The sequence below is a fragment of the Tauraco erythrolophus genome, chromosome 17, assembly GCF_009769465.1.
Source record: "Tauraco erythrolophus isolate bTauEry1 chromosome 17, bTauEry1.pri, whole genome shotgun sequence".
In the NCBI taxonomy this organism is placed as follows: domain Eukaryota; kingdom Metazoa; phylum Chordata; class Aves; order Musophagiformes; family Musophagidae; genus Tauraco; species Tauraco erythrolophus.
Genome location: NC_141481.1, coordinates 17,485,257 through 17,510,206, shown reverse-complemented (window position 1 = coordinate 17,510,206; position 24,950 = coordinate 17,485,257). Strand labels below are relative to the sequence as shown.

Here is a 24,950-nt window from a genome sequence, read left to right as displayed (position 1 = left end):
ATGCGGGTGCTCCGGGTGGGCGGCAGCCGCCGGCCCCCCCCCTCCATCCCGGCATGGCCCGGCTCTCCGTGAAGGATCACCTGGACGGGATCCTCTCCGACTTCGAAGGTGCGGCCGGGGCTGCGAGACGCCCCCCCCCCTCCGCAACGGGTGACCCCCCTCCGCAACGGGTGACCCCCCCCCCGCGGGCTGCCAGACCCCCCCTCAGGGCTGGGTATGCGGGGCGGGGGGGTGGAATGCTGCTGGGGCTGAGCGTCTTGGGGGGGCTGGGATGCCCCCCCGGGGCTGAGCATCGTGGAGGGCGTCGCTCCCCCCCTCCTCTGAGGCTGAGTACCGTGGTGGAGGATGTCCCCGAGGGCTGCGCATCGTGGGGGGGCTGCTCCCTCCCTCCCCACCCTAGGGGCTCCGCATGGTGGGATGCGCCCCCCGGGCCGCGCTCCTCGGGTTCTGCCCGGCGGGGCGCACCCTCGGGGGCAGCCTGGCGTGGGTGCGCCCGTGGGGGGGGGGGGGGGGGGGAGGGCGTGGGTGCTCGCGGGGGGATGCGCCCGTGGGGTGAGCAGGGTGGGGATGGCGGGGGGGAACTGCAAAGCGCTCTAGGGAGGGCGTCGGGGGGGATGCGTGTGCGCACCCCCCCACCCCGTGTGCGCATCCCCCCACCCCGTGTGTGCGTGTGCGCGCCCCCCGCGTGTGCGCGCTCCGGTCCGCGGCTGCCGGGGGCTGCGGGGGTCGGGGGGGGCCCGGCCGCAGGAGGCAGCGGGACGGGCTCGTCGTTCTCTCTCTCCCGCGATTATCGCCGACCGCTTCCCGGAGGCCGCGGCGGGAGGGGCCGGGGCCGGGGCCGGGGGCGGGCGGGGAGGGGCGGGCGGCGAAACCCGACCCCGGGGCTGCTGCTGCCCTCGCCGGGGAGGAATGTGTGCACCTACCCTGGGCACCTTAACCCTGCTGCTGCCGGGCCGCCCCCACCCCTCCAATCTCTGCCACATCCTCCCCCCCCACCTCATCCTGCACCCCCCCGCCGCTGCCCACCCCCGTCCCGCTCTGCCCATCCCTCCGGACACCACCTGGGGCAGCCGAAGCGGTGGGTGAGGACGTGACCCGTGACCAGGGGCAGGTTTGGGGTGAAAGGAGGCGTTTCGGTGTGCCCCCGGCGGTGGGATGGATGTGGGGAGGGGGGTGCTGTCCCCGTGGCCCCCGGCACCTTGGCGAGCTGGAGACGGGCGGGAGTGGCCCGAGAAATAACCTGCCTGGAGGAGACCAGCTATCGGCAGCACCTGTGCCCTGGCCCCTGCCCACCCCGGGCACAGACGGGAGCTGGGGACCCCCACCACCCCGCTGCCCCCACCACCCGCAGCCGAGCCCAGGCAGCAGCCACGGAGCCGAGGAAGAGGAGGGCGAGGGTGGCCTCGTGCCAGCGGGTGCTGTGCTGGGGCAGGCCGGCACACGTGCCGGGATGACGGGGCGCAGCGTGGGCCGCCCCCCCCTCCAGCCTCCCCGCCGGAGGCAGCCACCCGCTGCTTGGCAGCGGGGCGCGGCGGGGGCGAGGAAGGCTGCCCGGCGGGGGCCTGGGCCCCCCACGCTCTCCCCGGGGCCGGGGAACCGGCTGGTGGCACCAAAAGGTGCTGCTTCGGCAGAGCTGGCAGGAGCGTGGCTCCTGGGGGACCCCACATCGCGGTGGGAGGGAGGGAGGGGGCGGCCGCCCGGTGAAGGTGCTTCCTGCCCGCAGGGGCTTCGCGGGGGTCCTGGCTGCTCAGACCTGCTGCGGCGGTGTCCGGCCAGGCCATGGTGCCCATGGGGAGAGGGCCTCCCACCGCTGCCAAGCACCTGGCAGCTGCTCCGCAAGAGGCTTTGCACCAGAGCCAGGTGCTGTGATGCCAACGAGGCAGTGGGGGGGCACACCATCGCATCACCAGCAGCCCTGGAGCCGTGGCGTGGGCTCATGGTTGCTATCAGTCGCGTAAAGCCGTGTGGGAGGTGTGGATGCAGCTTCCCACATGGACTGTAACGTTACTGCTGCCTGTAGGGATGGCTCTAGCCTGACTTGTCATCAGTAGGCTTCAGGGTTAATGCCCTGTAAAGGGGCAGGAATCCTTCCCAGCATGGCTGTTTGGATGGATGGAGGGGGAGAGGGTCGGGGAGGGGATCCAGTTACTCAGGGCCGGATCCCTTACAGGGGGAATAAAGCGGGCAGTGTGCTGCGCAGGGAGCCGGCAGCACCGGCCGGCCGGGCACAGATAAACCGCGAGGAACAATGATAAAAACTGCGGCGAACAATGCGGTGGGGCCGCCGGCGCTGAGCTGGTTTCCCACGCGGGATGGGCTCGCAAACGGCCTTTTGGCATCCAGCAGCGCGGGGGGCATCTCCGGGTGCTGGCATGGTGCGGCGTGGCAGGGGGTCCACGAACAGGGCTGGCCTTGGGGTTGGCTGGGGAGGAGGCAGAGCCCGGTGGGTGCCATCAGGTGCCACTCTCATGCCACCATCTCTCTCTCTGTCCCCAGCGCTCAAGAAATCGTTTGAGGCGGAGGATGGGGAGGAGGTGCCCGGCTCCCCACCAGTCTCCCCACTGCCCTCAAGCACAGGTGACAGCTGCCGGCCGCTGCAGCCTGGCCACCTGCCCTGCTCGGGCACAGCTGTCAGTGCCAGCCCTGCTCCCAGCCCCGTGCTGCGCAGCCGACTCAGCACCAGTCTCTCTGCCAGCCGAGCCACCGGCATTGCCAGCACCGGCATCGCCCGCGTCGCCTCCTTCCAGACCCGCCATGGCTTTGCTGCAGGGCCGGGCAGCGACGGTGAGAGCCTCCGCAGCTCGTCCTCCAGCCTGGAGAGCCCCGCGCCCACTGGGCCCCCCCAGCCGCTGGGCACCCCGCCGGCCGCCAGCCCCGGCCTGAAGAAGGTCCCATCCCACGGCAGCGTCTTCCCGGCGGAGCTGGAGCATCCCCTCTGCAGAACCGCTGCCAGCCACGGCTCGCTGCCCACGCTGGACCTGCACATCGCCGAGGAGCCGGGGATGGGGACCCCCCCACTGGACCCCTTGCCATGGGGCCCTCGAAGCCCTGTGACCCAAACCTGTGCCCACCAGCCTTCCTCCTCCTCCTCGTCCCCAGCCCCATGCGATGGCACCGAGGCGGCTCCAGGGCTGCCCACGCTCCCCGAGGGGCCAGGGGGGTGGGACACGGCCCCCCGTGCGCTGCCCCAGCCGCAGCTGAGGGTCAGCCTTGGGGCCAGCACCGCTCCGGCTCACCGGCCCCCACCCCGGGGCCAGGGGGAGGCAGCCCCGGCCCCCCAAGCCGCCCCCTTCAAGCTGGTGTCCCAGCCGCAGACGGTGCAAGTGAGCTCCCAGCCCGCCTTCCTCGGGGGGCTGGTGATGGTGCCCACCCTGGGGACCCTGGCAGTGCCTGCTGGAGCTGCGGCAAACCTTCCCAGTGCCAGGCCAGCAGGGCCACGGGCACCCTGCGTGGTGGCAGCGGCTCCCGGTGAGGACGGCGGCTTGGCTGCGGTGACACTGGAGCACGGTAGGACTCGTTCCTGTCCCCTCTCCCATCTCCCCACCTGGACCCCCTTGCTGGGTGCAGCGTTGCCAAAACCCCCCAGTGAGCCCCGGCGCTGCCGATGCTGGAGAGGATGTCGATGCTGGGCCATGGTGATGCTGGGGATGCCATGGCCAGGATGAGCCCCATGGCTGGCTCCCTCCTCCATCCCCACCAGTGCTGGGGGGCTGCGGGCTGCCTTGGATGCCACCCGGCACAGCACGGCGCGTGGCGGGGGAGCCGCACGGCGCGGAGCCCAGAACGGTGCTGGCAGGACTCCCAGCCCGCCCGGCCCCGGGGTGCCTGGCGAGCTTCCCGCGCCACCCCGGCACTAATAGTTTTCCCCGGCGCAGGGAGACAGGTTGGGACACATGTGCCCCATCGGCAGCAGCGCTGAGCGCCGGGGCCCCGCGCGTGCCGGCTATCGCCGCGATCTTGTCCCACGTCCAGCGCTTTCTTCCCGTCTCATCCCTCCTTGCCTTGGCACGGGGACGGATCCTGTTCCTCCCTTCCCGTGGGGGCAGAGGAGGTGGCGGGGGGCCAAGGCGCGCTCGGGTGTGCGCCTCGTGCCGGGGGGAGGATGTGGGCCGCCCTGGCACAGCCGTGCCCCTGGCTCCCACCACCATGGGCACCTCCCGGGAAAGGCTGGAGGGTGCCGGGGTGGCCGGGAGACGGCTGCCGCCACCGCCGCTGCTCCCTGTTTGGGTGCTTGGGGCTCATTGCCCGTCTCGCTGGCGTGTCATGAGAGCCGCCGCCGTCGCCGGGCTCTAAGTACTGACGCCGGCAAAGGCATCCATACATCATCCTCTCCCCATACATCATCTGCTCCGGGCTGGCGTGAATCATCCCCCAGCAATGCCCGTGGCCGTGCTGCCCAGCCAGCCCGGCTGCCCCACTGACCTGCCGCTGCCCGCGGCATTGGCCAGGGTGGAGGGACAGTGCTCGAGGCTGAGCTGGGGTGACGGGGACATGGGGGGACAGTGCTCAGGGCTGAGCCGGGGTGATGGAGACATGGTGGGGCGGCGCTTAGGACCAAGCCAGGGTTTGGCAGGGCAGCTCAGGAGTGAGGCATGAGCCGGTGGGCAGCACATGGGCACCGGCTGCCATGCAGATGGCAAAGGACTGGCAGGCGCTGCCTGGGCACAGTGGTTTCTCTGCCAGGAAGAGGTGGGGACGCGCTGTTTCCTCTCCTGAGGGGCTACCACCGCGGTCCCCAGGCCGGTGGCACCCGTGGGTGGCCGTGGGATGGCGCGGCACGTTTGGCCCTGCACCTTGTGGGAGGAAGCACCAAGCGAGCCGGCGGCTGCCGCCTTTCACTTCCACACCACAGAGCGCCCGGGTCGCCCACGCAGGGCCCCGGGCGAGGAGGAGGAGCGGAGGAGGAGCCGTGGGCTGCAGCCGCTCTCCCCGCCTTGCACCCCAGGAGCCATTTGGCCCCGGTGACCAGCTCTCAGCGACAGCAGCCCCGGCTCCGGCCGCCTCACCCAGGTAGGGATGGCCACGGTGGCACTGTGGGTGGCGTGTGGGCAGGGGGGTGCTGCCGCTGGGTCAGGGCGAAGCCCTCGGTCCCCGGTCCCCATGGGCAGGCGCAAGGTTTCAGCCGCCGGCTGACTTCTGCTTCTGCTCGCCACCGGCACCCGGCAGCCCCCGGCCCCGTGCCGTGGCTCCTGGCCACACCGGGTGAACTCGCTCCGGATCGGGCCGTGGATGGGGATTGTCACCATGGATGGGAATTGTCACCATTGTTGTGTTCGGCGCTGGGAGAGGTGCCAGCGTTTCTGGGTCATGCTTTGCCAGGCGGGTCAAGCCACGGTGGGTGCCTTGCCGGCGCGGTGAGCACCTCTCCCTCAGCATCCCCAAAATCCTCCATCCCTTTGCCGGACAGGCCGGCTCCTTCATGCTCATCCGATGCGGAGCGACGTTCTCCCCGGCTGGCTGCGCTCCGTGGCTGAGGCGATGCCTGGTCCGGCCCGAGCTCCCCTCCCGGCTCATCCCCTCCGTCCCTGGAGCCTTATTACAGGGTTCCCCGGGAACGGGCCAATTACCCCACATCAGTAATTAAACCCGTGGAGGAGACCACGGACCCGGGATTACTCGTCCCTGCCTGGAAAATAAGAGCATCTTTAATGAGTCCTCCAACAGGTCTGGCTGCAGGAGCCATTAGCCCCGGAGGTGCGCGGTGATGCCGAAGAGCTTCCATGTGGCTGCCCGGCTGCCGGCCGGCACCGACGGGTCATTTCGGGGTGGGGGGCTCCAGCCATGCAGGGGAGGCGGTTGTGGGTGCAGCACCCGGCGCTGCCCTGCAGCTTCACCCACTGCCTGCTCCGGCTGCTCGTGCCTGCTCGGCGCTGCCGCTGGCACGGCACGGCACAGCGTGGCATGAGGCGGTGGGTGATGGCTGAGCCCCTGTGCGGGTGCTGCACCCTGGGGGGGCTGCAAGCACCAGACCCTGCCTGTGCCCTGCCTGCGCCCAGCCACCCTGGCTGGCTCTGAGCAGCGGCTGCATCACTGGGTTCTGGATCTGTCCCAGCAATGGCCGGGGGCTGGCAGGGATGGGGGTGGGGGTGCAGAGGGCTCGGTGTCCCCTGGGAACAGTGACATGCCCAGGTGAGCATGGGGGGGTGCTGGGTGGTGGGTCCCCGTGGGAGCGGGCACCCTGCCTGCCCTTGGCCCCCTCCTCCAGTCAGTGGCACCACTGTCACCAGGAAGTCCCCGGTTTCGACACTTCCGAGGAACACCCCGACCCGGGGGGGTTGGGTGGGGGGAGCTGGGACACGTGGCGCTGCTGTTCCCAACCCTGCCACCCACCAGTGGGTGCTGGGTGCCCCTTCCCGGAGCCAGGATGCTGTTGCTATGGCAACAGGCGTGTTCGGCTCCATCATCTCCTGGTACCCGCGGCCAGTTGGGGCCAGACCCTGCCCACGTGTCTCTTGTCCCCAGGCTGTGTGGCACACAGCCGTAGCCTCGGCAGGGCAGCCTGGCAGCCCCAGCCACGGGCAAGCTGCTGCTCCGGCTTCGCTGATGCCAAGAGCCAGCTGGCACGTATGTGGCAGGCGGGGAGGCTGCAGCGTGGGGGGACGCAGGCGCCATGGGGCACTGCGGCAGTGGGGCGGGTGGCAGGGCCCCCATCCCTCACCTTATCCTGCTGTGCCCGTGCTGGGGCTGGGCATGGGTGCTGCTCGAGGGGCACGGTGTGGAGTGGTCCCCGGTGCCAGGGAACCAGTGGGTGCCAGCCAGGGATAACCTGGTGCTCCCGCTCCCCTTTGGCATCACCGCAGCCACCCATGGGGGTGATGGGTGCCATGGGGTGGGGGGGGCATCCCTGTACCAAGGTCCTTGTCCACATCGGCGTGGCGGGAGGCCAGCAGTAACGTGTGCCAGGTGGGCACAGCGAGTGGGTGCCATCGCCACCCTGCCAGGCAACTGGCAGACTTGGCACTGGGTGGGGAGGGGGCTGGGGGGAGGGGAGAAGGAGTGGGGGGAGGGCTGTTGCTGTGCCTGCTATGTGTGGGAGCGGCAGCCTTGCCAGAGCTGGGTTCGGTGCCAGCCAGGGGCTGGCAGAGAGGAGGGGGGCCGGGCTGTGGCGCTGATGGCTATGGGGACGCTGATGGCGCCGGGGGGACCACCCTGACCGTAGTAGGGTGCGGAGCAAGGGCACCGTGGCACTGAGGTAGGACCTGAACAATGGCCATGCTGGGAGGAGGAGGAAGAAAGGGAGGGAGGGGGGTCCCCCAAAGCTGCCGCGCAAAGGGCTTGGGCGAGTGCAGGGCTCTGGTGCCCCCCAAGCTGCCCACGCTCTGGGCACAATCCCCCTCGCCCTGGCAGGAGCCGGTGCCCTGCACCTGGCAGGTGCATTGCCGGGTGACACGTCCCACCCCGGGCCCAGAGCCCCCCGGGTGCTGCAGGAGGTGGCCTGGGCATGGGTGGCAGTGTGGGCTGGGCGACGGGTGCTGGCAGTGGCTGCAGTGCCCGGTGCGACCGCCTCACTGGTGGCATCGCGGGGCACGGACAGGGCTGCCTGGTGGCACTGGATGCTGCTATGGCACCTCCGTGTCCCCCCTCTGCTTGTGGGGTGCTGGGGGAAGCGGCATGCCCCGTTGCCATGCCGAGCCTCACCAGCTGCCAGGAATGCGCCGGGAGGGCTGCGTGCCCGCCGGGGTGGCTGCTGCTGGGGCAACGGCGCCGGCGGAGGAGTGGGCACCGGGTGGGGGTGGGAGGATCCAAGCTCACCCACCTTCACCCACATGTACAGGGAACAGCCTGGAGCCTGAAGATCTCAGCATGGAGCTACCGGCAGCGCCGGAGGAGGAGCTGCCCCTCACCGCGGCGTCCGGCCTGGCGGGTCGCCAGCTCTTTGGTTATGTGGGAATCGAAGCCGTGCTCGAGCAGATGAAAATCAAAACCATGAAGACGGGCTTCGAGTTCAACATCATGGTCGTGGGTGAGCAGTGACCGCGGCGGTTGGGGTGGGAATCCCGATTCCGATGCCGCCGTGCCAGAATTTTTAAAGATTTATGGGATTTTTAAAGAATTTAAGCAAGAAGAAATTAAAGAGGAGCAACATCCTGTACCCCAAAACGTAGCGATGCTGATGGGAGACCTCATCCCAAATTTGGCTTCTCCCAGATTATCGCCTTGGAGGGGAATACGTTTATGGGATGGGGGGATAAATCGGAGCTGTCGACGTCTCCGCAGGGCAGAGCGGGTTGGGGAAGTCAACGATGGTGAACACCCTCTTCAAGTCCAAGGTGAGCCGCAAAGCTTCTCAGCCCGCCCAGGAGGAACGGATCCCCAAGACGGTGCAGCTGCATTCAGTCACCCATGGTAAGGTCACCACCGTGGGGACGTGTCCTACTAACCATGGGGAGAAGGAGAGGACCGGGGTGGGGAAGGGGGGTCTGAGGCCGCAGATGCGGCCTCAGACCCCCTTCCCCACCCTGGTCCTCTGCTTCTCCCCAATTCTTCATCCCCGTTGACCAACATCTCTGCCCCATAGTCATTGAGGAGAAGGGTGTGAAGATGAAGCTGACGGTGACGGACACACCAGGGGTTTGGAGACCAGATCAACAACGAGAACTGGTAGGATGCAACGAGGTGAAGCGTCCCAGCTTGGAGGGGTGGGGAATTTGGGGTGGGAGGTTGAGCTCAGATGCTGTCTCCCAACTCCTCGTCCTCAGCTGGGACCCCATCATCAAATACATCAATGAGCAGTACGAGAGGTACCTACGTGAGGAGATCCTCATCACCCGCAAGAGGAAGATCCCGGATACTCGGGTCCATGGATGCGTCTACTTTGTCCCCCCCACGGGTCACTGGTGAGTCCCTGCTCACAGCACCCATGGGTACTCCTTGCTTGGTGGTGTGGGTCCCCTCGAGTGATGGTGGTGGAGTCACCCTGGGGTGGTGGTGGTGGTGTGGGTCACCCTAGGATGATGGTGGTGGTAGAGTCACCCCGAAGTGGTGGTGGTGCATGTCATCTTGGGGTGATTGTGGTGGTGTGGGTCCCCCTCGGGTGATGGTGGTGGTAGAGCCACCCCGAAGTGGTGGTGGTGCAGGTCATCCTGGGGTGATGGTGGTGGTGAGGTCACCCCGGGGTGATGGTGGTGGTGGAGTCACCCTGAGGTGGTGGTGGTGCAGGTCACTCTAGGGTGATGGTGGTAGGGTCACCCTGGGGTGATGGTGGTGGTGGGGTCACCCTGGGGTGATGGTGGTGGAGTCACCCCAGGGTGATGGTGGTGTGAAGTCACCCTGGGGTGATGGTGGTGGTGGGGTCACCCTGGGGTGATGGTGGTCCTTGGCAGGCTGCGCCCACTGGACCTGGAGTTCATGCGGCGGCTTGGCAAGATCGTCAACGTGGTGCCAGTGATTGCCAAAGCCGACACGCTCACCCTGGAGGAACGGGCTGAGTTCAAACAACGGGTGAGGGCAGGTCCCTGGGGGGGGTCTCCCAGGGTGCCCCATGTTTCCCCCCCAAGCCCAGCTCGAGCCCCATATCTCACAGATCCAGGAGGACCTGAAGACCCATGCCATCAGCGTGTACCCGCAGGAGGACTTCGACCAGGACCCCGATGACAGAGCGCTGAACAACCGGATTCGGGTGAGTGCCAGGATGCTGGGAATGAGGATGGAACCACGATGGGGGACAGACACCCCTGGGGGTGCCTGGCAGCACCCCGGAGTGACCACGGTCCTCTGCGCTGGCAGGAGAAGATCCCCTTTGCCGTGGTGGGGGCAGACCAGGAGCACCAGGTGAATGGCAAGCGGGTGCTGGGCCGCAAGACCAAGTGGGGCATCATCGAAGGTGAGCAGAGCCTCTTGCCCCCCCCTGCCCTCCCCGGGCATGAGGGTGGTGGGTCTGCTGGGGGTGCAAGGAGCAGCACCCATGGGTGCATCCCTGCCTGGGTGGGTGCTGAGCCGGGGGGTGCAGTGTGGAGCTGTAGCAGTGCTCCGGTGGGACCTGGAGCCTGCTGGGATGTGATCTCTGGGCATCCCCCCACCACCCTGCCCGCACCACCCTGCCCACTCTGCCCTCCTTTGCAGTGGAGAACCCGGAGCACTGCGAGTTCCCCCTCCTGCGAGACCTGCTGATCCGGTGAGCGGGGGCCAGGGTGGGGGGTGCCGGCACCTTACAGCGGGCACGGCGGGATCGCGGGCACAGTGACTTGACACCCTGCCTCCCCACTGCCACCCCGGCCAGGTCCCACCTGCAGGACCTGAAGGACATCACCCACAATGTCCACTACGAGAGTTACCGCGTGCGGCGGCTGAACGAGAGCAACCGGCCGGCGCTGAACCCCCACAACGGGCTGCCTGGCAAGGGCGAGCGTGGCAGCGACCCCTGAGCCACCGCTGGACCCCCCTGGCAGTGCCCGGCCCCTGCCCGCCAGCGGCTGTGCTGGGGGGGCGAGGAGCTCCCCTTCTGTTTCGGGGTGAGGAGACCCCCCCCAAGGGTGCCGGGCGGCCCTGGGTTGGGTCCCTGGGTGCTCCGCCGTGGGCACAGACCCCCTGGACCCCACCCAGCATTAAAGGTCAACCTGGAGTCTTCAGCCTTTGCCATCATCATCCTCCTCCTGCTGCCCGCCCCCGCCCCACATGCCACCACCCTCCTGTGCTGCTCCAGCAGCTGGGTTCACGGGGCGAGACCCCCCCTCCCTACCGTGCTGCCAGGGTGCCCAGTGCCGGCACCGGCTGGGCATCCTGGGGAGGTGGTGGTGCCGCGCGCAGGGTGCCGGTGGCGCCATGGGTGGCCAGGGCGGGCAGAGTGAGTGTCCCCTCCCCACCATCGCCCCACCCGGTGACGGCAGCTGGCACAGCTGGACTTTGAGCCCATTATCAGGTGGCCGAGGTGCCACCCACAAGAGGGGTGGGGGGGCTCCACCCGTCCGCTCCCCATGGTGGCACCCCCTTGCCAGGGGCACCCGGCACTGGGTGCAGCCCCCCGAGCCCCTCAGGCAGCCCCCGTGGCGCTGCCCCGCTGGCCGCCGGCCCCGGCACAGCATGGGGATGGGGGTGCCAGGGTGGCCGCCCCAGTGCTCCGGGGGTGCCTGAAGGGCCCCTTTGTGCCTCCTGCCGCGGGTAGGGCCGGGGTTTGGTGCCAGGACGGTGGCACGTGGCTGCTCCCAGGCCCTCACCCCCCCCACCCAGCCCCGCCGCAGGGCTCGTCGTCACCGCGAGCGCCAGAGCCCTTCAGCCGGCCCCACGTTAATGATCCACCTGCCTGCGCCGCCGCCGCCAGCTCCCAGCAGCCGCCCCGGTGAGCCGTGCCTTGGCGCTGGTGGCGGTGGCGGCAGAGCTGGGGGGGTCCTTGGCACGGGTGGCTCAGGGGGGTCCAGCGGCTCGCTGCCCGGCGCCCCACCCCTCCATCCCAGCACCCGGATAAGAGCAGCACCCGTTTCCTGGCACGGGTGGGAGAGCCGGCCGGGAGCATGGCCGTGGCAACGGTGAACCTCCGTGCCGTCACCTCCTGGGTGGGCATCGCCCGGCTCTTTGCTGTCGTGCTGTCCTGCGTCGCCTTCAGCTTGGTGGCCTCCACCAGGACCTTCGGCGGTCCCTACGGGACGTGGTGCATGTTCACCTGGTGCTTCTGCTTCGCCGTGACGCTGCTGGTGCTGGTGCTGGAGCTGCTGGAGCTCTACCCCAAGCTGCCGCTCTCCTGGGATGACTTCACCTCGGCTTTCTCCATGCTGGCGGCGTTGATGGTCTTCACTGCCTCGGTGGTCTTCCCCTCCACCTTCATCAGCAGCCCCTGCAGCAGCAGCAAGTGTGCCCGGCAGGCCGTGGCCACCACTGCCTCCTGCCTCTGCTTCCTCGCCTACGCGGTTGAGGTGGGACTCACCCGTGCCAAGCCAGGGGACATCAGCAGCTTTCTCTCCACCGTGCCCGGGCTCCTCAAGGTCTTTGAAGCCTACGTGGCCTGTCTCATCTTCTCCTTGCTGGATACCTACAGTTCGAAAGCCGGCCTGCAATGGTGCGTGGCTGTCTACTCCATCTGCTTCATCATCACCTTCCTCATCATCATCTTCACCATCGGCCGGTGCCTCGCCTACATGCCCTTCCCGCTGGAGAAGATGCTGGTGGGCTACAACGCCCTGGCCCTGGCCATGTACCTCACTGCCACCGTCCTCTGGCCCCTCTACAGCTTCAAGGGGCAGACGCGCCCCAGCTCCTGCGGCAGGAGCTGCTGGTGGGACAGGCACCTGGGAGTCACCTTCCTCACCATCTTCAACCTCATCGCCTACTTGGTGGACCTGGTCTACTCCACCAAGATGGTCTTCATCAGGGAACCTCCCTAAGGGCTCGGGGTGACCTCGGTGGGGCTCAGGGTGGCGGGACGTGGCCGGGTGCCGGCACGGGGCTGCCGACGGAGCCGAGGAAGAGGCCGGGTGCCTCGGAGAGCTCCTTCTCCCCGCGCCGGAGCAGAGAGCCGGGGGGTGTTCCCAGGGGTGCGCTCAGCCCTGTGCCCCAGGGGGTGCCCGGCCGGGGGGCCGAGAGGCCAGGGGGGGTACGGAACAGGGAAAGGGATGGGGCTTTGGGATTAAACTGGGTCATTTTTCACTTGCTTCTGCCTCCTCGTTCTTCCCCTTCCTGGCTTTCTGCAGGGTCCTCCCCAGCAGCACGGGGGCTCGGAGACTCGGGACTGGGTGGGGGGGCCACCGGCAGCAGCATGGGGGGGCCACTGGGCTCCAGCAAATCCTCTCTTCTCCTCCTTGTTGCCTCGGCACCGGAGAGAAGCAGGGCATGAGCAGGAAAAAACCCAACCCGGATGCCTTCGCCTTGGCACTGGCACAGGACCCTGCCAAACGGGTTTGGGAGGAATGTGGCTGCTGGGGGTAGGGGGTTGCTGAGAGCCCGCCAGGTCCTCATCACCAGCACCCCCAGCACCTCGTCACCAGCACTTCCAGATCCTCGTCCCCACCGCTGTCACCCCAGGGGGAGCCTCGCAGGGTCTGGTCCCTGCCATGCTGGTGGGACCCCTGTCCCTGCTGCTTTACTCCTCGGAGGCTGCTGGGGGGACACGGCCGGGGGAGGGGGGGGTGGTGGCTGTCACCCGGTGCCACCAGAGCTGGGGGTGCTGAGACGTGGCACCGGGAGGCCGGTGGCACCGCAGGCCAGTGTACCAGGAAGATGGAAGCGGAGCGGTGCAGGCAGGGAAAGGTGTGCCCGGCGGGCACAGCTCCTGGCACGGTGCTCCCGGATGTGGGATGGGTGCCCCGCGGGGCACCCTGGTGGCTTTTGGGGCCACTGTCCCCAGCCTGTGCTTCTCCATCCACCATCGCTTGCCCTGGCACTGGCCACAGCCTGAGGCCATCGCTGCTGCCTCGGGGCTGCTGGAGGCCGCAGAGCGGGGTCCCCACCACCATGAGATGGACAGATCAGCTGCCATGGTGGCGAAAGAGCCCACACCCAGCCTCAGACACCACATGGCACCCGTGGGTGCCATAGTGCCCGGGCAAGTGGGACCTCCATGCCTTGTGCTGGGGCCACCACGGTGGTGGGTGGCCTGGTGGGTGTCCCAGCTCCCTGCACCCCCACCCCTGCACCTTCCCACCCACCCAATGGGGGTGAGGGTGCAGGAGGAGGTGCGGGGGGGTCCCAGTGGGAGAGCTCAGACCCATCGGGGCTCCGCACCCATGGGACACCCTGGGGCATCACCCAGCTGAGGGGCATGGCACCTGCTGAGAGTCTCCGGGAGCAGCTGAGAGTCGGTGGGTGTGGGGAGGCCCGGTGCCAATCTGGGCCGTGCCAGGGGAGCTCCGGTGTGGTGTAATGTCGGTGCTGATGGAGATACGGTGCCAGTGCGGGTGCAGTGCAGGTGTGGTGCTTGTGCCGTGCAATGCCGGTGCCGGTGCAGTCCCGGTCCCAGTAGCGGTGCCATGCAATACCAGTGCTGGTGCGGTCGTGGTGCCAGTCCCCGTGCCAGTGCCGTGCAACACCAGTGCCGGTGCCGGTACCCGTGCCGGTACCGTGCAATACCAGTGCCGGTGCGGTCCCGGTGCCGGTCCCCGTGCCGGTGCCGTGCAACACCGGTACCGTGCAATACCAGTGCCGGTGCGGTCCTGGTGCAATCCCGGTCCCGGTGCAGTCCCGGTCCGGTGCCGGTCCCCGTGCGGGTGCCGGTGCATTCCTCCCCCTAGGGGTCGGTGTGCCGCGGCGCGGGAGGCGGTGCGGGAGGCGGTGCGCTCCTGCGCACGGCCCGGGGCGGCCGGGGCACGGCGGCGGCGGCGGCGGGGAGCGGGCACCGCCGCGGGCCCGGGTGAGTGCGGCCGGGGCGGGGGGCAGCGGGAGCCCCGACCCCGCGAGGGATGCGGAGGGGAGGGGGCCGGGCGGGAGGGGAGGGGGCCGGGGCCGGGGGGAGCGCTGCCGGTGCTGCCGGTCCCGGCCCCCCGCGGTGTCCCGAGCCCGCCCCGGCCCGAGCATCGCCCGCTTGTCCCGGCGGCGCGGCCGGCCGGCCGCCCCGGGCAGCCCCGGAGCCCACCCCGCCCCAGACGGCACGTCCCTTCCCGGGGCAGCCCCAGCTCCCCCCCCCCCGGGCCAGCCGGACCCCCGGGGCCGGTGTGAGCTGCCCCGGGGCCGGGTGTCCCGGGTGTCCCCTCCCGCCCCGCGCCCCGCTGCCCGCCGGGGCTGCGGCGGGTCCCGGGGCCGGCGGAGGAGCCCCCGAGGGGGGTTTTCGGCTCCCCGCGACCCGGCACCAGCACCCAGCCCCTTCCCTGTCAGCAGGGTGCCCGTGTCCCCCAGGGACGCCTCTGTGTCCCCCAATGCCCCCGTGCCACCAGGGGCCCCCCTGTCCCCCCCCCGTGCTCCCAGGGATGCCCCTGTGTCCCCAGCTGGACCAATTGCCCCAGACAAGACCCTCATCTGCTCCTTCCAAGGGGGCCAGACCTGATCCCCTGGTCAGGGTGACTTCCTGGGGGGCTCACGTCCCCTCCCTGCCCCGTGGGGCTGGGGGCCACAGCCAGGGCCCCCCTGAGCCTCTCGGTTACCCACCCTGAGCATCCCAAGCTCCGGCTGGAGCAGAGGCAATGGGTGCTTGGGGACTGCCTCGGGGTGGGGGCTCCAGCTCCAGCCCAGGGAAGGGGTGTCCCACCCAAGGGACACGACCAGGGGTGCACCCTGGGAGCAGCCCCCGGGACGGGCCAGAGCATGGGTGGCCATCGGCGGGTCTGATCCCAGCCTGGTGTCCCTGTGCCAGCCACCACGGTTGGGTGTGGATGTGGCACCCTGAAGGGATGGCACTGTGATCTGGGGGGGGGCATGTGTGCTCCGAGGCAGCTGCGCAGGGGTGTGGGTGTCTGCCTAGCAGGGAAGGGGTTAACGCCACAGGGGTTTCGGGGTGCCGGGGTGTCCCCAGCCCGGTACACCAAGGCTGCACCTTGCACCGGTGACCTCACGCCACTGCCATGGCAACGGCTCATGAAGTCACCGGTGATGGGATGGGAGCGTGGGAGGCTGCCGAGCGCTGTGTGTCCCCCTCCTCACCCGCACCCCCCGGGTCCCCCCAGAATGAGCTGTGCCCCCGACACCTCGGCCTGACCCCCGCCCCCCCGTGCCACCATGCTCATCAAGGAGTACCGCATCTGCATGCCGCTCACCACCGAGGAGGTGAGTGGGGGGCAGTGGGGAGCCAGGGCTGCCAGTGCCCCCAGGGCTGGGCAAGAAAGGGGGGTGTTGTTTGGGAAGAAGGGTGCAGAGACAGAGGGAGCCCTGAGCCCTAGGCCATGGGTGCCAGGGACAGCTTGGCTACAGGGACCCGCTGATGGTCCCCCCAGGGATCGGGTCCCTGCCCAGAGAGGGGCTGAGGGGCACCGCGGACCCCTTTGCCGTGCCCTCGTGGCACAGCTTGTGTCAGGGACTGGCTGCCTTGGCCAAGCTGCTGAGATGTGCTCCGGCCACGGCTGTGGGGCTCGGGGTGCTCCATGTGAGCGCTGAGCCATGGTTTGGGGTGCAGGCAGGGGGACATCATCCCCCCGGGCATGGAGCCCCACGGCGGCACCGGGGGCTGTTCAGGGGCAGCCTGGCCCCAGGACCACGGGCTGAGCTGGTGGGGATTTGGGTGCCCATGGCACTGCAGCGCTCGGGGTGGCTACTCCCCCCCATCTCCATCTGGATGTATAGATATGTACCTATATATCTATAGAGAGAGTTCCGCGGAGCGTGCCGGCATTCTTGCCGAGCAGAAAGCCTCCAGGCGCTCCGCAAGGCACTCGGACACCAGGGAAGAGCAGGAAGGGCAGGATGTGACCCTCGCCCAGGTGCTTGAGCAGCCCAGGGATGAAAGGGTTGAAACAGGGTGCCCTGGGTGACCCCTGCCCGCTGCATGCCTCGGGGTCTGCCGCCCCTTTGCTCCGTGCCTCAGTTTCCCCTCCCAGCAGTGCAGCTGGAAAGCCGTTAGGCTGGCAAAGAGGAGCCCATGCCGGGAGCGGGTTCAGGTGGGTGGGTGGCAGGGCTGGGGCTGGGGGTGCTGAGGCTGGGCGCTGTGGCTGGCAGTACCGCGTGGGGCAGCTCTACACCATCAGCAAGCACAGCCACCAGGAGAGCGAGAAGGGCGAGGGTGTGGAGGTGGTGAAGAACGAGCCCCATGAGGACCCCGTCCATGGCCCCGGCCAGTTCACCGAGAAGCGTGTCCACCTCTCCAGGTGAGGCTGCAGTTCCAGCAAGGGGCTGCTGGGTGGGGAGGGGGCCCTGGCACCTGGGGCGGCACTGTAGTGGGGGCGCATGGGCAGGCATCAGGGTGGTCCCATCCCTCCCACCAGAATCCCTGGGGAAGGTCCTTGATACCCTGCAGGGTGGTTGCACCCATCTCCCAGGGGTGCACCCATCTTTAGGGGTTGCACCTGTCTCCCAGGGAGGGTGCACCTGTTTTGGGGGCTGCACCTAGCTCTCAGGGTGTACCCATCTCCTTGGGTGCACCCGTCTTCAGGGCACCCCATCTTTGGGGGCTGCACCTGTCTCTAAGGGTGTACCCATCTCCCAGGGGTGCACTTATTTGGGGGCAGCACCCATCTCCCAGGTGTGCACCCATCTCCTAAGGGCTGCACCCATCTCCTGGGCATGCACGCATCTTGCAGGGGTGTGCCCACCCCTGGGGATTACACCCCTCTCCCGGTGGGCACCCATCTCTTGGGGTACCAGCAGGTGCCCCGGCTGCAGTGCAGGGGTGGGCAGGGGTGCCCAGGCTGCTGCTCAGCCCGTTCCTGGGGTGTCCCCACATCTCCCCGCGCATCCCCTTGGGCAACCACTGGCACCCAGTGCTGCTGTGCCCGTGTGCCCGCCACCCGCTGTTGCACGCTGTGGTGCGGGCACCGGCTGCTCGCCCACCCGGGAGGTGCTGGCGTGAGACGGGCTATTTTTAGCCGCAACGCTCACGATTCCCTGCTCGGGGCTGGTATTTATAACACCTGAAAATTAATCAAAACCCACCTCACGGCTCCTCTGGGGGCCTGATCCTGCCCTGGCAGTGTGGGCAGCCATGGGGTGCTGGGCAGGGGTGCCTGGGGACAGTGGGGGCACCGTGGAGTCCTGGCCTTGGGGAGGGTGGGGGGCCCTGGGGAAGGGTGGGGGGGGTGTCCCTGGGGAGGTTGGGGAGTCCTGGGGAAGGGGGGAGGGATGCCTGGAGAGGAAGAGGGGGGTCCTGGGGAGAGGATGGGGATGCTGGGGAAGAGGTGAAGGTCCTGGGGAGGTGCCAGGGGTCCCTAGGGGGGTCCTGGAGGGCAGATGAGGGTCCTGGGGAGGTGGCAGGGGTTCCTGGTGGGGGGAACCTGGGGTGCAGGTGATGGTCTTGGGATGCAGATGAGGGTCCTGGGGAGGTGTCAGGGGTCTCTGGGGGGGTCCTGGGGTGCAGATGAGAGACCTGGGGAGGTGGCAGGGATCTCTGGGGGGTTCCCAGGGTGGAGGTGAGGGTGCATGGAGGGGTGCTGGGGTGGAGGTGAGGGTCCTGGGGAGCAGGTGAGGTCCCTGGGAAGGGGATGGGGGTCCCAGAGCCAGGGCCATGCTGGGGCTGGGCAGGGCTGCATCCAGCGGAGCGGGGCCAGGTGGCACTGGGCAGGGCACTATCCTGCCCTGAGCAGAGCCCCCTCCTCCACCGCGATCCCCTGCAGTAAACTGCCGAGCTGGGCGCGAGCGGTGACCCCCCGCATCTTCTACATCACCGAGAAGGCCTGGAACTACTACCCCTACACCATCACCGGTGAGCCCCGAGCAGGGCGCGGGGACGGGCACCCGGGCACCGCCGGGCAGCCTGTGCCGCTCCGATGGCGGTGGGCTGCTGGGAGAGCCTGGCCATGGCTGCTTCCCAGTCTCACCGCTCACTCTCTCCCCGCCATGATGCCACCCCCTGATGCTGACGTGTCACGGTGTCCCTGCAGAGTACACGGTAAGGAGGTGGCAAGGGGGGACCTGGCCCCTTCCCCAGCACCTGGCGTGGCTGGGGAGGGGCACTGGGGTCAGTGTCCCCTGGGAATGGGTGTCCCTTGGGTGTGGGCATCCCTCAGGGTGGGCATCCCTTAGGGCAGAGTGTCCCTTGGGACTGGGTGTCCCTTGGCCAAGGAGGGGGCACTGGAGTGGGCATCCCTCGGGTCTGGGCATTCCTCAGGGTGGGCATCCCTCGGGACTGGGTGTCCCTTGGCCAGGGAGAGGGCACTGGAGTGGATGTCCCCTGGGAATGGGTGTCCCCTGGGAATGGGCATCCCTCGGGGTGGGCATCCCTTGGGGCTGGGTGTCTCTCAAGGTGGGTGTCCTTTGGGGCTGGGTGTCCCCTGGCCAGGGAGGGAGGCACTGGGGTGGGTGTCCTCTGGGAATGGGCATCCCTTGGGGCTGGGCGTCCCCCAGAGTGGGTGTCCTTGGGGATGGGCATCCCGGGGGGTTCAGCATCCTTGGGGGTGGGTGTCCTTAGAAGTGGGTGTCCTTGGGAGTGGGTGTCCCTCGGGGCCAGCTGACAGCTGCTCCCCGCAGTGCTCCTTCCTGCCCAAGTTCTCCATCTACATCGAGACCAAGTACGAGGACAACTGTGGGGACAGCGAGAACGTGAGTCTGCGCCGCGCCTGAGACCTGGCAAACTCATCACAGGATGGGGGACACACACACAATGACACGTGCATGGCCGCCACCTCTCACCCTCCCTCCCCTCCCCAGATCTTCCACAGCGATAAAATCCTGGGCGACCACGAGGTCTCCTTCCTGGACATCGCCTTCGACGAGATCCCCGAGCGCTACTACCGCAGCCTGGAGGTGGCACGGCTGGAGCCGGGGGGGAGCTCCCCTTGTCCCCCATCCCCGGGCAGAGCGGGGGCTCACGGCCCTGCTCTGTGCGTCCCCCCCCCCCAGGACCCCCGTTTCTTCAGCTCGGCCAAGACGGGCCGGGGGCCGCTGCGGGAGGGCTGGCGCCAGCACACCAAGCCCATCATGTGCTCCTACAAGCTGGTGAGCGTCAAGTTCGAGGTGTGGGGGCTGCAGACGCGGGTGGAGCAGTTCGTGCACAAGGTGAGGCGGGGGGGCACCTTGGGGGGATGGGGGGGGGGTGCAGTTTCAGGGTGCTGACCCCTCCCCCCCACCTCACGGTGCGGCGCAGGTGATCCGGGACATCCTGCTGATCGGGCACCGGCAAGCTTTCGCCTGGGTGGACGAGTGGTGCGGTGAGTCCGCGGCGCTGCCGGTGAGGGGTGGGGGGACACACGGTCCTGGGGGTGGCCCAGGACCTCCAGGATGGGAGGGGGCTGTGGGTTTAACCGCCGATGCCACTAACCCCACGGGCAGCTCCCGCTCGTCCCCTGGCTCCCCTGCAACCCGCTGCCCTCGCCCCCCACCCGCACCCTCGCACGCTGCCCGCGCCGCCGCACGCCTGGCGATGGCTTGGCCGAAGCGTGGCTGGGGGGAAGGAGAGGAGCCCTGGCACCCCTGCCTGCACTGCCTGCGCTGCCTGTGCTGCCTGCACCCCCGCTCTGGCAGGGAGACACGCTGTGGGCAGCTGCCACGCACCGACACGGTGACGGGAACCCTGAGCGCGGCGATGGCCAGCGGCGGGTGCCGGTGGCGGGCGCGAAGCCGTCGCGGCGAGCGGCTCTCTGCCTTCCAGACATGTCCCTGGAAGAGGTCCGGGCCTTCGAGACTCAGATGCAAGTGGCCACAAACCAAAAGCTGGGGAGCCAGCACCCCTAACACCCCCCCGGACCCCGCCGCGCTGCCTGCAGGCAGGTGCAGGCTTGGGGGGCTTGTGCCCGGTGCCCGCCGAGCCCCCCCTGCACCCCATGGCATAGGGGCTCCCACCCTGCCCAACTGCCCTCCCCACGCATCCCCTGCCTGCGCTGTCTGTCCCCTTCCGCGCTGATGGCCAGGCTGGTGCCACCCTCCCTGCCCATCCCCCTGTCCCCAGCCCCTGTCCCCTTCCCGGTGCCCGGTTTGGGGGGGAGCCGGCACGGGGTGCTGGCAGCCCCAGGATGACGGGGTGCAGGACGCGGCCGTGCCGAGCGGCCCCAAGCCCGGCTGTGCTCGGCAGGGATGACGATGGAGGAGGTGCGGCGCTACGAGCGGGAGACGCAGGAGGCCACCAACGAGCTCCTGGGCCTGGTGGCACCCACCGTGTCGGTCAGCGAGGTGGAGCAGCCCACGGCCACGCACTCGGCCCCTGCCAGCGCCCCCTCCACCCCCCTCAGCGACGAGGCCCCCGATTTCCTCGCTCCCCCCAAGACTCGCCCGCGCAAGAAGTCAGCGCCGGAGACCTTGACGCTGCCCGCGCTGCGGGAACGCGCTGGCGCCGAGTGACACCGGCTGTGCCGCACCGTGCCACCTCCCCAGCTGGACCGTGCCAGCCCCGCTGCCCGCCATGGCCCCTCCGACAGGCACCGATGCCGGAGAGGGACCCACCATCGGAGCGCAGGGAGCCCCAGGGTGGTACCAGCCTCCGCAAGCCATCGCAGGTGCCCACGCAGGACGTTGCCACCATCACCATGCTGGACCCACTGGCTGTGCCGGGAGGGGATGCCAGGCTGGTGCAGGTCCCCGATGGCATCAGGGTGATGCCACAAGGGCCGGTTCGCTCAGCGCTGTCTGCCCTGGTTTCCATGGGGGCCGCCAAGGCTGGTGAGCGGTGGGGGCTGTGGCACCCAGTGCCCACGTGCTGTGGCTGGGCTGAGCAGGGCTTGGTGAGCGATGCTGGAGCACCACCGTGCAGGGTGGGCACCGGTGCAGGGGCACAGTGCGTGTGACAGTGACAGCAGGGTGCCAGGGCTTCCCGAGGGCCACGCAGCCCCGTGCACGGCAGGTCCCTCCGGGGACCACGTCCGTCCCTCCGGGGGCCACGGCTGCCCGAGGGGGGCTGGGGCAGGCTCAGCCCGCTGTTTTCTTTGGGAAAACAGGCTTTTTCGGAAATAAAAGCTCAAGACGCGGCAGCCGGCTGCCAGCGGTGGTTTATTCGGCTTTGCGGAGAGGTGCTGTGCCTGTGCCATCCATGTGCTGGGGCGCTGCGTCCCCGGGAGTGGATGCGTGCAGCGAGGGATGGCTGGATCGCCGATGCTGGGATGGGGACACGGGGTCCTGGCACAGGGCAGCGAGGGGCTGGGTGGACAGGGCGGGCAGGATGGCACTGGCTGCAGGGGCTCAGCCCAGCCCTGGGGCGATGCCCCCGGCCGTACCGCTGGCACTGGGCTCCCCTCCCTGCCAGCCATCACCGTCCTCCAGCTCCTCGGCGTCCGGCGCGGCCGATGCCGCCAGCCCCAGCAGGGCGATGTAGTATGAGCTGCAGTAGACGGGCGCCTTGTTGGGGCTGGAGTAGACCTGCTCGGGCCGGAGTGAGGCGAAGGGGTTGGCAGCGTAGCCTGCAATGTGCGTCTCCAGCTCTGCCAGGATCTGCAGGGAGGACTTCAGCTCCTGCTCGCTGCCGGGAGAGGAGGAGGATGGCCCCATTACCAGCCGGCTGTGCCGGCACGCTGCGGGGAGTGGGACCACGCTCACCTGTAGACGGTGAAGAGGACGGGCAGGCGGTAGTCCCGCAGCAGCAGCAGGGTGGGCAGCCAGCCTGCCAGCAGGTCCGGGCAGGCGTGGAAACCTGCGGGGACATGGCGGTGAGGATCCCATCCCATCCCATCCCATCCCATCCCATCCCATCCCATCCCATCCCATCCCCAGGGAAATCCAGCTCTAACGGCACCCACTCTGTGCCAGAGATCCCCCAAGGGTGCCCGGTGGGGCTTGGCAGCCCTTAGCAAGGTGGGTCCCATCTCCCACACCCAGCTCCGGGTCCTGGGTTGAGCCACCACACCGAGACCTGATGGTGGGGACCCCTTTGGGTGCTGCTAGGCCCTGCTGACTGGCAGGTGGGTGACACTGAGTGCCTGGAGGGGACAAGGCAGCTGAGCCCCAAGGGGGTCACCCTGGCTGCTCCGGTTGCCCATCGCGGCTTGGCGCAAAGTCCTGGGCATGTCCCAAGCCACCAGCAGGCTCAGCCCTGGGCGCTGCCAGGGTACTCAGGGTCTGCCCTGCACCCTACTGGGGGCATCCTGCTCCGGGCAGTGGGGTGGCAAGGGTCCAGGCGCCTTCGTGGCGCAGACACTCACCTGGGTGAAAGCCCACCACCAGGTCGGGGCGGTTGGCCAGCTTGGTCTCCACGTGGCTTTCCCAGAAGTCATGGTACAACCCCTTGTAGCTGCTGAGATAGACCTTTCCCCGGGGCGCCGGCATGGCCAGGGGCGGCCTCATGACGGGTCCATCGACCACGTCCACCCCCACCATCACCACCTCCACACCCCGGTGCCCTGGAAACATCCGCGTCAGCTCATCGTAGTCCGTCAGACGAGCGTTGAGGGTCTCGACGTGGGACGCGCCCACCACATGCACCGTGAGGGCCTTGGCGAGGGGGTCGATGCCGAAAAGCCGCAGCCCCAAGCCCACGGTGAGCGGCCGCGAGAGGAAGTCGGTGACCAGCCGCCGGACAGACGCGCGCAGCTCCTCGTCCTCCGGCCGGGGCTTCCCAGCGTTGGCCCAGAGGAGGGTCATGTACCGCCCGGCCAGGATGGTGCCCAGCTTCTCCTCCAGCTGTCCCTGCATGGAGAACCAGTCCTCCCAGCCCTCCACGTCCCGGGCAGGTTTTGTCCAGGTCTCCGTGGGGAAGGGGATGTCTCCTGCAGGGGTAGGGAGAAGCGCTGGGGGTCACAGTGGTGGCCCCACAGCCCAGGCTGCCCGTCCCATGGACCTGCCTGGTGGGGCTGGAGCTGGGAGGAGGGATCCCATGTCCCTCCGTGCAGCCTGGGGGGGTTCAGGCAGGCTGGGGGGGATGACGCACAGGGTGGGAGCAGCGTCCCCTGCCCCACCTGTGAAGACAAGCCACTCCACCAGCCGGTCCAGGGCCACCAGCTTCAGCTTCTTGCAGAACTTCTTGTGCAGCGGCCAGTTGGCACGCTGGCACGCCATGCCGCAGTAGTACACGTTCTGGCACCTGGGGACAGAGGCAGCGTGCCCAGCCGCGGTGGGGGTGGGGAGCAGGATCCGCCCTGCCAAGCCTGGCTCCCCGCCACCCCCCCCACCAGGCTGTGTTGCTGTTTTTGGGGTGCTCTGCGGCTGGAGGTGGGTGTCGGGGCCAGACACCTCCAGCTTCACCCCGGTCACCAGGCTGGAAGCAGGATGGATCCATCCTCATGCCATCAGACCACCCCCCCCTCCATACCTCTTGCATCGCCGGAGACTTTTGGGGTCAGGGAGGGCATCGGGGAGCTTCTTGCACTCAACGCAAAACTTGAAGGTGTCCTCCATCTTCTGGAACATGTCGAAGTAAGTCCGGATGCCGAAATCGCTGCCGCTCTTCTTCCCGTCCATGGCAGACCTGCGGACGTTGAGGGGGTGAGCAGGATCCACGATGGTGGGGCTGGCATTCTCCCTCCCAGCCTGCTGGGGTCTTACCTCCGGCTGAGCACCCTGGCTTGGGCTGGCTGGGGACGGGGAGCTGGGAATGGGCTGGTGGTGGGGTGCCATGTCCCAGCACCCCACCTGCGGGCTGAGCTGGGAGGGTGGGGTGAGCCGGGGGAGATGCTCCGGCTGGGGGGACATGCGGGATGCACTGGCTGGGAGTGGGGAGAAACACACGCTCATGGCAGCACCCATGGGTGCTCACTCACTTGTAGTCCTCGTAGCTCTTCATGTTGAGCTTCTGGAGGATGACATGGGACAGCCCGGGCACGTTGCGGTCCATGGCCTGGAAGCCCAGCGAGTCCACGTCAGGTCCCGTCGCCGCTGGCTCCTTGGGGCGGCCGGTTTTGGGGGCAGCACCCACACGTCGCTGCGCCGTGGCAGCTGTGGGAGAGAGTGGTGCAGGTGAGGTGGGCGATTCGGGCTGCTGCCGGGGTCCCCCCCGGCGCCCACCGCCCCCCCGGCGCCTTCCGCCTGCCATCCCGCCGCTCGACCCCGGCCACGCCGGCGGGGAGGCTGGAGGAGCTGGGTGATGCCGGGCAGCCCCGGCGCACGTCCCGCTGCCAGGGCTCAAATGTCAGCCCTGAGAAGATAGTGGCTGAGGAGAGCGGCCGCGGCCCCTCCGGCGGGAATCGGATAGCGGAGCTATTCTGGTCATCTCCTCCCATCGAGCGGGCCAACCCGCGCTGGGGGTCCGGCACCCGCCCCAAAAGCTCCCGGGGTGCTGCTGGCGTCCCCCGACACCCCTTCGGCCCTGGAGCTGCCCCCGCCCTGCACCCCGGGGTGCCCAGGGGTGGCTGCCCCTGGCCCCAGCACCTCGCCCCACACCTCCCCCCTCCATCCCCGTGGGGCTGCGGGGACCCCCACCCTCTCAGGGCCCTCCGTGGGGTGCAGGCGAGTGGCTGGGTGGGCACCAAGCCTCAGCCAGGAGTGGGGCCGGGGCAGCAGCCGGGCTCCCCAGGGGCACCTTTGGGTGCAAGGGAGGACGTGGCACCCCTGCGGCACGCCCCAGCCGCGCTGGGTAGGGTGGGGGGCACCCC

General features: G+C 68.9%; 4 protein-coding genes across 5 annotated transcripts; 3 read left to right on the top strand and 1 right to left on the bottom strand.

Annotated features, from left to right (window-relative positions):
• Window positions 1-10,364, top strand: LOC104379707 (uncharacterized). Its single transcript, XM_086622518.1, is given in 13 exon segments — window positions 1-27; window positions 30-108; window positions 2,497-3,507; window positions 7,775-7,963; window positions 8,218-8,346; window positions 8,519-8,568; window positions 8,570-8,601; window positions 8,700-8,837; window positions 9,324-9,441; window positions 9,524-9,619; window positions 9,727-9,823; window positions 10,063-10,114; window positions 10,220-10,364. Coding segments are annotated over 13 exon segments (2,163 nt in total).
• A 1,083-nt stretch (window positions 10,365-11,447) lies between these two features.
• On the top strand, window positions 11,448-12,314 carry MYADM (myeloid associated differentiation marker). The gene has a single exon (XM_009977762.2). The coding sequence runs from the start codon at window positions 11,448-11,450 to the stop codon at window positions 12,312-12,314; it is 867 nt and encodes a 288-aa protein (XP_009976064.2).
• Window positions 12,315-15,573: 3,259 nt separating this feature from the next.
• On the top strand, window positions 15,574-20,775 carry LOC147527603 (cytoplasmic phosphatidylinositol transfer protein 1-like). Its single transcript, XM_086621955.1, has 9 exons — window positions 15,574-15,621; window positions 16,507-16,655; window positions 18,117-18,205; window positions 18,384-18,391; window positions 18,970-19,041; window positions 19,150-19,245; window positions 19,342-19,497; window positions 19,586-19,649; window positions 20,510-20,775. The coding sequence occupies exons 1-9, from the start codon at window positions 15,574-15,576 to the stop codon at window positions 20,773-20,775; spliced, it is 948 nt and encodes a 315-aa protein (XP_086478081.1).
• An 834-nt stretch (window positions 20,776-21,609) lies between these two features.
• Window positions 21,610-24,391, bottom strand: MSS51 (MSS51 mitochondrial translational activator). 2 transcript variants are annotated; one of them, XM_086621942.1, is made up of 6 exons: window positions 24,120-24,391; window positions 23,672-23,827; window positions 23,319-23,443; window positions 22,566-23,129; window positions 21,964-22,057; window positions 21,610-21,886 (listed from the first exon to the last, which is right to left on the bottom strand). In XM_086621942.1, exons 1-6 carry the CDS (start codon window positions 24,389-24,391, stop codon window positions 21,610-21,612), a joined length of 1,488 nt encoding a protein of 495 aa, XP_086478068.1. The 2 variants fall into 2 exon arrangements, with proteins under 2 accessions (XP_086478068.1, XP_086478067.1); XM_086621941.1 differs by having other exon boundaries at window positions 23,319-23,465; window positions 23,673-23,827.
• Between the last annotated feature and the right edge of the window lie 559 nt (window positions 24,392-24,950).